Genomic DNA, 15413 nt, shown 5'->3' on the forward strand with positions numbered 1-15413 from the left:
TGGAAACATATTACCCTTTTATTATATAGGATAGAGGCCTGGTATATGAGTGGGGGTCAGCTGAAGGGTGTCCTGGCTCCTGGCCACCATCTTGGCTGGCAGTTAATTTGCATATCACCCTGATTAGCAATGGGAAGGGTAGAGGATGTATGTTAATTACCATGTTTCTCTTTTATTAGATAGGATATTATCCTCATCCAGTCATATTTTGGAGTTCAATGGGATACCTTGTCATTTAGTTTCATTGTAAGTGTCCATATGTTATTGCTAATGGACTAGTAGTTATTAAGGGGGGTAGTAGTTATTATTTTACTATATATGTAGTTATGTCTGTTTTTTCATGGAAGATTTCAGGGATATTTAAAAACTATGCCACCATTGCCATCTTCCCTGAATTTGTCATGTCATGTACTGTTTTTGCATGATTATAATTTCAAAATAACTACTAAAAGTATACTTAAAATATAATTTTTGAATTAAAATGAACACATATATTTTTCTAATTATATAGCCATATTGTTATTGTATATGACCAAAGGGTGTTATGATATTCTTGACTAAGCTTATTACTTTCATAATAAGATTTTAGTGATGTTCTCTTTTGGTGGAGGTGGAAATTTCAGGCTATATTTAAATATTTTTAAAATATGCTAGTCTTGGAAACTATAAACATTCTTGAATATTATATGATTTAATGAAATATTTACTAATGTCACTAAAAATAGTAGACACATAAGTGACATTTCCTGTACTGCTACCATTTTTCTAAGATGTTTCAAGTTATATATAGCTTCTAAAAAAGGGAGCCTGTGTATTACATTCAACCTTGCCTTTCACATCCACACCATTCTAAACTAATTATAACAGAGATAGACACCTAACCCAAAGCTAAGCTATTCACATTCTCTCTAGATAGATAATGATTTATAGTCAGATAATGAAAGATATTTACATTAAAAGCACATTTGGAGTTAAGAATGGATGTTATGTTGGGCTATGTTCAAACAACTTAGAAAGTGAAGGTAGTCTGGGAGAGAAGAAAAAAAATGAGTTCATACACAGAGAGAAACACAGATAGGAAGCTATGAAGTTGCTTTAAGAGTTAAAGGAAGTAGCCTTGGTTACTGACTCCCCTCTCGCATTTCTAGACTGCCTGAAGTCTAACTGTATTTCATTTCCTGCCCTTGGATGCTTATGAAACTTTTGCTGTACCCTTATGATAATTACATTAATTTAAATATTCTCATGAGTCTTAAACAAACATAAAATGCTCACAGACTATAAACAGTGATTTTAAAGGGCCACTCTATGCCATGGTGAAACAAGACAGAGTGAAGGACACTATGCTAACAAACATACACACACCTAAGCATCTTCTCTTCTGATTAACTTGAGTAACTAATATTTCTTTATTACTAATTACAACTCTAAGCCCACTGTTGTTCTTAGGCCCCCTAAATAAAAATTAGCAATATCTAACCCACCTTCTGACAGTCTGAAAACAATCTATAACTGGCCCTACTTATTTAAATACAAACTTTAAAATAAGCTCCTCTCAACTCCTTCTTTAAAAGAAGCTCCACAGTATCTCTGAAGTGCATTATCCATTGCTGCAGCAAGACAAATATAACAATTTTGGATCAAAGGTTGGTTTGTCATCATGGGCTGATGGGTTTGATAGTTGCATACATATTTATTATAATTTTTATGTATTAGTTTTCAAATTGAAAAGCTGGAATCCTTTTAAAGAAAATTCGCTCAGCTCCAAATTACTACTGTCTTCAAAAATCTTTAATTATTGCCAAGAGAAACATATACACACCAAAAGCTATGTAAATACACCTTAAAAGATGTGAACTACATTGATTACTCTACTAGAATCATACAAGAATACATTTAAGCTTGTCACTTTTATTAGTCAAATAAAAGGTGTGACTAATAAAAGTGACAAACTTAAAGAACATTATCTTAATTTATATTTTAAAGTACATAACAATATAAACTACCAAAGATTAATTATCCTATAACAAAAAATTTAAGTACATGTGTGTTAAGAAAAACTGAATATAAAATAAGACAAAATGCAATTCAAATATATTTTATGATTATTTAAAATAAGAGTAGTCACTGTTTCTTTTTGGAAGACTCTAAAATACCTTCAGTTACCTAAATCCAGCTTTGTTCCTACCATATACATATATATGATAAAGTCAAAAGCAAAGCGATTTATTCATCATTAGCACTATTTTTTAAACAGAACTGATCAATAGCTTGGGTAAAGATATTTTTATCATGTAAATCTCCTGAGTTCTTCACAACAGTTTGATAGTTTTTCTTCTCAGAGGAGAGGAATAGTATATCAAATTATAGAAAAAAAAAAGGAAATGGAACAGAGAGAAAATGAAAGAATGATCAAGAGTACATGTTAAAGAATGAGAGTATGAAAGCACATGTGTTTCCAGAAGCTGGAGTGAAGAGCAAGAATGAACCTTGGATGAATGTAGCAGCTAACTCATGGGTGTTCATGTTCAATATTGGGAATTCTCACCATATAACAATGTTACCCATCTTCCCTTATTTTTAAAACTTACCTTCACCAAAAATGATTAGCAAAAACATAATGTTCTATTGAAGTACAAGAAAGAAATACTGAATATTATGTACCAGAATCTAAGTTAAGCGATGTTAATATAAACAATAAGATTATTTCTATTTACAAGTAAAAGTAATTTTATTAATATTGTATAAATATAATGCCACAGGACCACAAAGAGATGGCATTAATTTGGCATAAGAAACCTGAAGCAGGATTCAAAACATGAGAAGAATTTGGGGGCTAAAAAAAGGAGAAAGATCCAATGCAGAAGGAAGAGTTGTAGAAAAACAAGGAATATAATGCATCACTTGTTTGCATATTTAAGGAATGTCTTCTATAGCAAGAAGATAGAGATGAGTTAAATCTGAAAAAAAATGATTATGACTAAACTGGGAGGGATACCAAATGATGTTCTATTATACAGCAGAGGTTTCTAGATTTTCGTATTGTATAAACTGGCAGAAATTTGAAGGACCATATTTTAAGATGGTCAATTTTATATTTTGCCAAATAATGGCATTTAAAAAACAGAACTCAAAACCTAAGACCTACCATTTAATGTCATTTTATTAAGAAAAATCATTTTAATACAAAAAAGAATATGAATAATACATCCATATAATCTTAAAAACAGGACATATAATGATATGTTAAAATTAGGTTATATCTTTGGATGCAGAAAGTTACAAAATAAAATTTCATTTTGCCCAGTGAACACAAAGTGAACTTTTAATATGTAACTCGTTCCAATGTTTCATTTTTAGCATAGTCCTTTTTAAAAATCCAAGTGGCATAGTCTAATGCTCTTTCAACTCAATCCAGAGTATTGGAGGTAAACTCAGAGAAGCCCAAGAAAAATTATTCTCGATTACTGAGCCATTTCTCTTATCTTCTCTCTGAAGTGCTGGGAAGAAAATAAGAAATAGTCCAGGTGTCTAGTCAAGGAAAATTCTGAAAAGGGGGCTACATAAATGGAGTCCTGACTGAAAGATATAGAACAATTAAAAAGTTACCTGACAGCAATTCCTTACATTTTAAAGTGTCATAAACTGTCACTTAGGAACTACTAATGTGTGTCTTACAACTTAAAATAAATCCTTCTTTGCTTTGGCTGCTGGGGAACTTGGGGCAGATTTGTGTTTCAGTTTTAATAACAGTATTGGACCCATTACTAGTATCGCTACTTTACTAAATGTGTTCTGTGTTTATTTTAGTATGTCCTTGATAAATATAAATTTCTACTATAAATTTTTCAAAACATTTTAGGAAAAGATACACTTAAATATCTATACTAATAAAAGGGTAATAAGCTAATTAGACCGGACATCCTTCTGGACAAAGCCGCAGGCACGGATGGCAGTTGCTGGTGCTGCAAGGGCTGGGCCGAGGCTCAGGCAGCTGTGGCAGCCAGCAGTGGCAGTGGCAGCGAGGGGGTGATTCGGCCAGTGCTCTCCCCTGATCTGCCAGTCGCCTCCTGCAGAGGGAGGCCAGACTGCGGCTTAGACCCACTCTCCCAGAGGGGAGTGGGCCTAAGCTGTCAGTAGGACATCCCCTGAGGGCTTCTGTACTGTGAGAGAAGCAGGCCCGGCTGAGGGACCCCCCTGCAGTGCACTAATTTTCATGCACTGGGCCTCTAGTAGAAAAATAAGATTTTTAGGGAATAAGGAAACATTTAAGATTTATGTTTTCATGCCAAAACCGGTTTGGCTCAGTGGATAGAGCGTCGGCGTGCGGACTGAAGGGTCCAGGGTTCGATTCCAGTCAACGGCATGTGCCTGGGTTGCGGGCACATCCCCAGTGGGAGATGTGCAGGAGGCAGCTGATCGATGTTTCTCTCTCATCGATGTTTCTAACTATCTTTCTCCCTTCCTCTCTGAAAAAATCAATAAAATATTTTAAAAAAAGATTTATGTTTTCAATAATGCTTATTCAATTTCTTTCTTATTGTAAAAATAACATGTTGTAGGGTCACTACCCTGACTATTCTGCCTAGAGCACTCTTCTAGTAAGCTATATGACTCACTTCCTTTTGATCTTTACTCAAATGTAACTTTTACTATTGGCTTATTAAAAATCAATCACCCTTTTTAAAACTGCAATATAACCCTGCCATTTCTATAATCCCAGTCACTAGTGTTGTACTTATACTTTTCCATAGTATTTGACAACTTTCAACATTTTATATGATTTAAATATTTATGCTTAATGCTTATTTATTATCTCTCCTTGCTAGATTATAAACTCCACAAGGCAGGGTTATTTGTCTGTTAGCTACTAGTATATTCCAAGTACCTAAAATAGCACTTAACCTAGAGCAAGAATGCAATATTTTTTATAAAAAGTGAACAGCCCACATGTGTTCTAAAAGCTTTATATGTACTATATAATTTAATCCTCCCAAGTGTCCTGGTAGGGTGATGCTATCATAGACGACAATTTATAGAAAGGAACTAAGCCACAAATGGCAAACTTAGTCTCAAAAGGTCATATAGCTAAGAAAGTGGTGGAATAAGGATTTAAACTCAGTCCAGTTAGAAAATATTTCTAATAGAAACAGACTGTGCAAAAGCAGTTGAGAGGATGATAGAAAAGGCATAGGAAATCTATAGTAAAATAGGAAGTGAAAAGCAAACAAATATATATATGGCTTCTAAATCCAACAAATGGCACCTAAAGCAATTATTCACTCACAGGATCGTTTGCATATTGATTAGCCCCTTCTGAATTTCATGACTATTTAGAAAACAAAGCTTTTTTAAATAAATAAGGCTCCAGATAACTTTCTTTCAAAGCTACTCTCCTATTACAAGTGCATTAAATCTTCACAAGAGTTAATTTACCTTTTTTGCCTTCTTACTCCGTTTAAGCTGCTACTGAGTAAAAGACAACAGCTTCATCAATTCCCAGTTAAGTGTTTCTTTACATTTTCTCAGTTAAAGATTCTCATATAACAAATGTTATATGAATCAAAACAAGGCTCTTAAAGAAGCCTGGCTCTTTGAAGGAAATTTTAGAGATCCTTACTTAGTAAACACAGCCTCCTAATGAAGGATATACAGCAGCCCCGTAGATTAGGATCATAAGAACCAGAGAGTCCCATCCAACTTTTTCAAAGTTCTTCATTCTGTTATGAGCTGTACAATAAGACTGACTGTGCAAATATGTTATTTAAAAAATGAACAAGAAGAAGTCATACATAATAATCTTATTAGCATTTGTGGAAGCAATGTCTTTATATTCGACAGTAAATTTTCCTCCAGAAGTACAAATTATGTCATGATTAATAGAAACATTATAGGAAACTAAAATAATTAGATTAGAGAAAGAAAGCATACCTTCTATCAATAGTTCTTGTCCATGACTGCCAAGAAGTGTACGAGATAGGAATGGGGCAAAGTCTACAAAAATTTCACGAAGAAGAGGAGCAACTTTTTCTAAAGCTCTTTCAAGTTTTGCAGTGATGCTGTTGAAATTAAGACATAAAGACTAGTAAATATAATTCAAAATAAAAAATAAAATAAACTTCACTTCTAAATTAAAACCTTTGAAATTAATAAAAGTTCAATCTAATCCACCAAATAATGTGTAGAAGGGACACGGTAAAATTTCACATCAGTCATAAGGCTACTCCAAAGACTGCAGCTAAATTAGAATGACTATATGAAGAAAATGATTTAGGGTTCTGTAACCTTTGAGGGCCACAAAATCTATTCATAGTTCTAGAAGCTTTAAGAAAAAAAGTTCTCTGTATATCTTTTTTTGTCTATCATTCTATCCCTAAAAGAAAACAGTTTTTCAACACTTACTACATGGATCACTGTGCCAATTACAAAGAATTAACTCTTGATCTAAAAAAATTCCCTGAAAATTCCCTCAAAAGCTAAACAAATAAGGGAATAATTGGAACTCAGTGTTATACAATTGAATTGCTTTGCTAAAGTAGGCCTGCTCCATTTTATAAGCCCACTTAGTTGTATTTACCAAACTCAGTTCTCAAGCTTAATTTGTTCCAGAAGTCTGTTTGAGAAGCAATTTGTTCAAAAACCGAATCATTTTTTTCCCATTAGAAATAATGTAAATTGAGTAAATTCATTCCAGATCCCCAAATGATTCCGTTTTAACCTTCCTTATACATACATAGTACATGTCTAATGTACTGTTTTATTTATAAACACACACTTCTTTTCTTTAATTTATTGACCCACCCCCTACTAGCCTTAAAGGAATCACTTTCAGCACTCCTTTCAGGGTGTTTTTCTGGAGGTCAGTATGCAGCATCTTCACTTTTTCACATATCACTGCTCTGAAATGTTGTCACCAGCTAACTGCTTTTTACTTATCCAAATCAACAAGTTTTTCTACCTCTTCAATTGCCTGTGATCATTGTTTCTTTCACATCTTTAGCAATATCAGCACTCTTGATGGCCTATTTATGTTTTAAAATTGTGCTAAGCATCCATTTGGCTAGCAACAAAAGCAAAAAAGAAATACACACACACAACAACAACAACTACTACAGAAAAAAATATTCACAGCACAATATCCTGAGATGTTAACAAGAGAAGTTTAGAAATAAACTGACTCTCATTCTCTCCTTTGTTTGTGGTGTGAAAAACGCCTTTTGTCACGCTGATATATCTACATGAAAGGGTTGTCAGGTCCAGTGCAAGTTTGGTTCAACAACCAAGACATTATTTTCATGAACAACTTGGTCAAGAACCAAATTGTTTGACATAGGAGACTTTCAAGAATGAAGGTTTAACTGTATATTGTTCACTATTAAGTTTTCAGTTATATGACCTTACATAAGCACCGTTTGATATTCTTAAAAACACCTTTAGTATATGCAAAAAGAAGAAAAAAAAACATGAAAAAATGATAATGCTCAGGCAAGTACAAAAAGTGTTTTGGAATAAGACTGCTTAGCCTGGAATGCTGGTTCTATCATATGGGTACCTAGATGATCTTGGGACATTAGACTTCCTACGCCTGAAAAAGTGAAAATGATCATAGTCACTAATAGTGAGGATTCAATGAGCTAAGGCATATAAAGTACATAGAAAAGTACCTGGACACAGTGAGAGATCAACAGTAGTAGCTCTTCTAAGAGCTATGTTAATTAAAAAAACACATATATTTACTCTTACAAAATGTGACTCTGATGTATTTTAAAAATTCAATTTAATAATATAATATTAGATGACCACTCCTTTCATCCACACAAAAAAACATGTATAATAAGGAATTAAACAATGTTCCAAATAATAAAAGTTCTGCCACAACGCTAAGTAACATATTTTTTTTATGCATGAGGAAAACATAAGGACAAAAGGTTAATTAATCATAGAATAATTTGCAACATATTACTAATATTTGAAACTAAACTATTTCATCGTTTTTTTAAGCAATTAAATGATTAGGGATTAGGAAATAATCAAAATGCCTTCTTTCTTACTTTCAAAAAAGCATGATCTGAATCCTTTGTGTACACACAGCCTTACCATTACTTCTATTTGACTTTATCTCATCTTATCTGAGTGGACAGCCTTAGAGAAAGGAGAACTCAGAGAAAGAAGAACTCAGAGAGGAAACTTATATTTAAGTATTTGCACAAATACTTAAAGACAATATTCTGAAGGAAGAGCTACTCTGTTATTCCTGAAGCAAGCACCTACATTAAGGCCATGATTCTCAAATGTTAGTCTAGATCAGAATCATCTACAAAGCTTGTTTAAACACAGAGTCCTAGAACCCTACCCCCAGAGTTCCTGATTCAGCAGGTCTGGGTGTACTGTGAGAATATGCACTTGTAACAAATTCTCAGGTGGTCTAAAACTGCTAATTTAGGAAACACGCTTTGAGAAGAACTGTTTTAATGAAAATATTTACTATTAGTAAGTTGTAATAAAACAGCAAAGGAAAGGCTACCCAAAGTCATAGAATACTCATGTTATTTCTGACTTTTAGTGAATGTAGATATAAATTCTTTTTTGGATCTACTACTTCATTGATTCCTTTTCACTCTCCAGGACCATTTCCTACAATTCTTCCCAGCTAAAGGGATCCCCTCTACTAAGGCAATGTAAGGAAGAAAAGTAAGAATGAACCTATGAAAAGGAGAAAAATCTATATGTAATTATTCTTGATTGTTTCTGCAGCTGAATTCTGAGTGAAGTATGAATATTTTTATTTAAGATTCACTAATGAAAATAAAATTACTTTAGAAAAATTCTAGATTTATACAGGTTCACATCACAATTATACTGTTGGATTGTAGTATGCTGTTATTCAATTACATCCAGGAACATTGATTTCCCCGATTTAAAACTTTTTTTCCATATTTTACAGGTTTATGTATGATTTAGAGACTTCAAAATTGCAAAAATACTGTTCTTGGTGATTAAGTTAAATATCAAATGGAAACTAATCAAAACAACTAAGTATGTGTGTTTATAAATAGCATGTATGGATAAAAACAGGCATCTCTCAGAGAGTGAATCCCTATAATAAGATTTTTGCAACTATTTTCTTATAATATTTAATAGAATATTAAGTTATGTTCATACATATTATCTGCAATCATAATTTTTATTTTCTTTTTTAAAATTTTTTTATTTTTATTTTTTATTGCTTAAAGTATTACAAAGGGTATTAGACATGTTTATTTTCTAATAGTGGACAAACAATGTAACATTTTACCCACCAAGAGGTCAAATATTTTAAGTACAAAAAGTCATTATCAAGCAAATTTCTCCATCCATGCAGAGAAGTCTCATTACCACTTCTCACAGAGAAGAATATGGGCAGGTTTCTGGTGTTGTTGTTAATATTTATAAATTCCTCACAATGTATTTTAAAGGAAAGTAAACACTGTATTTATCCTTACATAACTTAAATTCCCAAAGGAAATGGTATAAACATAAATCTCAGCTTTATACCCAACTCTATCACCTAGCAAATAACCCCCAATTATTAAAAAAACAACATTGTACCTATAGTGTTATTTCAATTCTCATCTAAGAAGAACGTAATAAAAACTCCTTTTTCCCAATTGCAAAGCATACATGAAAAACTTATCTGTTAACATGTAATAAAAGTTTTTAAAAAAAAATTGAAGAAGGGAATACTCCTTGGCCTTGTATCCTATACAAATAAATGAATTAATCACTTCATTTTTAGTATAATTTTTACTTTGAAAATAGAAATAATACTTAATCATCAGAAAACAATAACAACAAGGTTCTGTAAAAAATTATTTTGTAAGAAAAATTAGTACAGCTTAGGAAAAAGACTAAGTAGTAACTTTTCAGTTTTATTTGAAAGTTTATTTTCATTTATTAAAAGAATAACAACATTAATTCAGCCCGCCTGGTGTTTCTCAGTGGTTGAGAGTCAACCCATGAACAAAGTGGTCACCAGTTCGATTCCAGGTCAGGGAACATGCCAGTTTAGTGGACTTAATCCCCAGTAGGAGGTATGTAGGAGGCAGCCCTTAGATGTTTCTCTCTCATAGATGTTTCTATCTCTCTCCTTTTCCCTTCCTCTCTCTGAAATCAATAAAAACATATTTTAAAAAACAACATTCAGTCTCAGATATTTTATGCACAGAAATAATACAAGGGTGCACTAGATGGGGAGTTTGCCCTACACAGTCTTGAGTGAGGTTTATAATCTTACCACTTTAGGAAGTTCTTAATGTTTGGGACAATTCTTCAGCCCTAAACATAGAATTTGTCAACTCTGAGCTGAATGCATTCTCTCAAGCTATCCATTTATCTCTCTCACTCTATATTTTCCCCTTCTCTTCAGTCACACTAACTATGATTGTGATGTTATTTTGACTTTGGCTATTTTTCTTTTCTTTTTTAAAATATATTTTTATTGATTTCAGAGAGGAAAGGAGAGGGAGAGAGAAATAGAAACATCAATGATGAGTGAGAACCATTGATTGGCTGCCTCCTACATGCCCCCCACTGGGGATTGAACCCACAACCTGGGCATGTGCCCTCGACTAGAATCAAACACAGACCCTTCAGTTCACAGGCCAATGCTCTATCCATTGAGCCAAAACAGCTAGGGCTGGCTATTTTTCTTGACAGTAAAAGCAAACTCTTAAGAAAGAGAATTACTGATTTCCATGAAGAAAATTGCCATTACAACATGAGAAATTTATCAAGTACTCTAACAAATTTACCAACTATAGGAAAACAAAACATTCAAAGCAAATATTAATGTTTTAAATGAAATTCTATAGATCCAATGCCTGGATTACAACAATATGACTTAAAACATAACATTTTATTATTATGGTTTTAAAAAACACAATTATATATTGGTCTTTACCTGTATTAAGAAAATCTCATTTACAGAGATTTATAGATTTTAAGAAATTTATTTGACTAAAGATTTAATTAACTCATGAGAGAAACAATGTTATGAAAACCCATGGCTGCAATTATTACCAAATCTTACCAAATTTAACTGACCTGGAGACATATCCAAGGCCAAGGTGATTATAAACACATGAATCAGCAGAAAAAAAGTAAGATTTGTCAGGCCGGCGAGACTCAGTGGTTGAGCATCAACCTATGAACTAGGACAGTGATGGTGAACCTTTTGAGCGCGGCGTGTCAGCATTTTGAAAAACCCTAACTTAACTCTGGTGCTGTGTCACATATAGAAATGTTTTGATATTTGCAACCATAGTAAAACAAAGACATATTTTTTATATTTATTTTATATATTTAAATGCCATTTAACAAAGAAAAATCAACCAAAAAAATGAGTTCGCGTGTCACCTCTGAAATGCGTGTCATAGGTTCGCCATCACTAAACTAGGAGGTCACAGCTCGATTCCCAGTCAGGGCATATACCCAGGCTGTGGGCTCAATCTCCAGTGTGGGGCATGCAGGAGGCAACTAATTAATAATTCTCTCTCACCATTGATGTTTCCATCTCTCTCTTCCCTATCCACTCTGAAATCAATAAAAATATATTTTTAAAAAATCAAGATTTATGTCATTTTCTAAAGTCTGCTTTCACAAGCGTTGATTATTTTCAAATGTTATATGTCTTATAATTCTAGAAAAACATAATAATTCTACTTTTACTTAGGATATTGCTTTCATTGTGAATTGCATTTTAATAAGCAACCTTATGTTTCTACCATTTCACAATGTTACAATTTTTATTTATTTTTTATTTTAATTTTTTGTATTCTCATAGACCCCTAGCATAATGTCAAAATATAATAAATAATTAATAGATTAATTTGGTATGTTCAAGTTCTTAAATTTTGTCATTCATTTTTTAAATCATACAAAACAATTGGTATATATAAAAATAGAATCTAGAATGAAAATGAGTAATCATGTACCCTTAAGCAATGTACCTAAAAGATAAAGCTCAGATATAAAGAAAATTATTCCATTCCTGAAATCCACAGATTTTATTAATCAAATTCTCCTATGTAACTTAGGGAATGCAGGCAGAGGTAAGTGAACTGATTTGTCTAAGTAAGACTGATGCAAAGAAAATATTAGGAGAGTATTAATGACAGCAAAACCATATACTGTAAATTGTCAATCCGTTATCCTATATAATAAAGAGGTAATATGCAAATTAACCCTCACACCCTCACAAGATGGCTGCCTACGACCAGGCCGGCAGAGGGGTTAGTGAGGGATGACCAAATGACTGAACAGCAGGCTGTTGTGGGGCAACCAGGCCAGCGGAGGGGCCATGAGGGGTGACTAGGTTGGTGGGGTGGAGGCAGTTGGGGGTGACCAGGCCAGCAGGAGGGGCAGTTGAGAGTAACCAGGCCAACAGGGGGGCAGTTAGGGGCGAATAGGCAGGCAGGCAGGTGAGCAATTAGGAACGAGCAGTCCAGGATTGTGAGAGGGATGTCCGACTGCTGGTTTAGGCCCGATCGGATCGGGCCTAAGCAGGCAGTTGGACATCCCCCAAGGGGTTCCGGATTGGAGAGGGTGCAGGCTGGGCTGAGGGGACCTCCCCCCACCCCCACCCTGTGCATGAATTTTGTGCACCGGGCCTCTAGTATATTATAACTAGCAATGGAAAAACACTGACTTTAAATATTTTGTTTACAGTTCACTAAACTTCTAGTATGAAACACAGACATACTAGATAGCAGATGAATAAAGTGCATCCTACATATCAAATCTGTGACACTAGATCCTACTAATAAACAATTTCTTTAAACTATAACTTTTTACAGCCACTAAGCAAAACATGAAGCTAAAAAATATCTTGCTTATTTTATTTCCCCATGGTCCTTTAAATTAAAAACTGACATTTCTCCTCATTCTTTCTTAACAGAATCATATACATTTTCAAGTGTATGATGTACTGGTTAAGAAGTAGATAAAATTACAAAAGACTAAGAAATTAAGCCTAACTAGAATTCTCAGTATGGGAATTTGTTCTTTTATATGGTAAACTATAAACTAAATTTAAAATACATATTTTTCAGGTTTCAAGAAAAGTAATGCTGGGATGTCTTTAGATAATTAAAAAAGCTTGTTTGGAGCACATTTTTGAAAACTGCTAATTGCATGTTTTGTACGAAGAAAGAAAATGAAAAACTGAAATGAAAAAAAAATCTCTCCTTTCTAGTCAACTAGAAAATAAAATGACATAAAAATTAACTGTAATGAAATAAAAACATAAGGTCAAGAATATATGTCAATTTGAGCAAAAAAAAGGAAAGAAGAGAAAAGAAAAGGAGAGGAAAGAAAAGAAAGAAAAGAAAAGGAAAGAAAAAAAAGAAAAGAAAAGAAAAGAAAAGAAAAGAAAAGAAAAGAAAAGAAAAGGAAAGAAAAGGAAAAAAGAAAAGAAAAGAGAGAACTCATGGAGATGGACAACAGTGTGGTAATTGCAGTGGGGGGAGTTGGTGGGGAGGAAGTGAAGAGGGCATAGAGGGGATAAAGAAAAGAATACATGTGATTTAAGTGAGACAAAACAACAAACTTAGTAATATAAAGAAGGCTGTGTTTAAATAAGTTATATAAAATTTGAAAAACTAAAACTTTTCCTACTAAAAAATTGTAATATAAAAAATGTCAATGTATTAGATACTATAAAGCAGCGGTTCTCAACCTGTGGGTTGCGACCCCTTTAGGGGTCGAATGACCCTTTCACAGGGGTCACCTACATACATCCTGTATATCAGATATTTACATTACGATTCATAACAGTAGCAAAATTACAGTTATGAAGTAGCAATGAAAATAATTTTATGCTTGGGGGTCACCACAACATGAGGAACTGTATTAAAGGGTCGTGGCATTAGGAAGGTTGAGAACCACTGCTATAGAGGATCATCAAAAACCCCCTTTAGGATAGAGACGCTCATTTTCTGGAAAGTTCAGAGGAGGATTACTGGGTTATAGCTCACAGCTGAATTCCTCCCCAGAAAGAACCTGTCTCACCCAAAGTTATGTCCCCTCAACAGGAACAGGAGCAATATGCATTCAAACACTAGTCATTTAAGGATCAAAAATGCTAGGTCCTTTGACTCATTTGAGGACATCTCTCAGAGCAAATCCACTTTTAGAGCTTTCCCATGGAATGGCCTGGGGTCTCCCTTATAATAGCATCACTTTTCTTCCTGACCAATCCTCTCTTCCCACTTCATTATAGGTGGTGTGATCAAAAACATTCCCCACACCCATCCAATGTGGTTCAATGGTTGAGCATTGACCCATGAACCAGGAGGTCATAATCTGATTCCTGATCAGAGCACATGCCTGGGTTGCAGGCTTGATTCCATTGGGGGCATGCAGGTGACAGCCAATCAATGATTCTCTCTCATTATTGATGTTTCTATCTCCCTCTCCCTCTCCTCTCTCTGAAATCAATAAATCACACACAACATACAGCACACAACACACACACACACACACACACACACACACACATTTATTTATTTAAAAAAAATCATTCCCCAGTAAATCACCTGTATTCATTGCTCTATCTACAAATTTGTGACCTGGGGTAGCAGGCAGTTAATGAGTGTTTTTTAGTATAGTTCTTGGTTCACATAATATTTTTTGAAAATACAAATTGGAAAGTCATTGATTAGGAATATGAAGTTTTAAAGAGAAATAGAGAATTTCCATTTTGCTTGTAGGAAGCTGTAAAGGGTCAGTCCCACATTAATTACAAGAGAAAGCCAGTTAATCTACAGAAGTATAAGAGAGCTGAGGTTGCAGGCCAAACAACCAGCCTTAAAATCTGAAGAAAGACAGGAGCCTCCAAGGAGACATGGGAGAGACACAAGAACTTGTTTCCTTGGGGCAGAGCACAGGAAGAAGAAATACTAGATAGCATATAAGCTGGTAAGAAACAGATGAAGAAAAAAAAAGAAGAAAACAGATAAAGCTTTTAATAAATTGCTGAACTCCAAATGTGAGCTAATGTGAGAGAATAAAACCTTCAGAGGGGCAGACACTAAGTCTGCAGTCATTTTCAGGCTCTTCTACATAGCCCTCACCATTACTCATGATGAAGCCCAGAACAGCATGGAAGACTGAGGAACTCCATTCAGGGCCACAGGAGAAGGGAGGGAAGCAGTAACTGCTGCAGAAAAGACACAAAGCCCAGCTTAGACCCCCCTTCCCTGTATCCTCTATGAAACAAACTCTTTTACATCTTAGAAAAGGATATAAAGCCTTTCACTTTCAGCTTACAGGAGGAAGCCTAGTGTAGCTGGAGAATGAGAACAGAAAAACCCTCTGCTCTGGAAATGGGTAGGTTTTTATCTTAAGTCCTGATATTTAAATATTCTCCAACTACT

General features: G+C 34.1%; 1 protein-coding gene across 1 annotated transcript in view; it reads right to left on the bottom strand.

Annotated features, from left to right (window-relative positions):
• The window catches only part of NBEA (neurobeachin), a gene marked incomplete at its 3' end in the record, with an annotated part of 537034 nt that overhangs the window by 118858 nt on the left and 402763 nt on the right, over positions 1 to 15413 (bottom strand). The window contains exon 34 of the mRNA XM_015569799.1: positions 5932 to 6059. Within this exon, the coding sequence (XP_015425285.1) occupies positions 5932 to 6059 (128 nt within the window). The remainder of the gene's footprint in view (positions 1 to 5931; positions 6060 to 15413) is intronic.

Source organism: Myotis davidii, unplaced genomic scaffold, assembly GCF_000327345.1.
Source record: "Myotis davidii unplaced genomic scaffold, ASM32734v1 scaffold144, whole genome shotgun sequence".
Lineage (NCBI taxonomy): Eukaryota > Metazoa > Chordata > Mammalia > Chiroptera > Vespertilionidae > Myotis > Myotis davidii.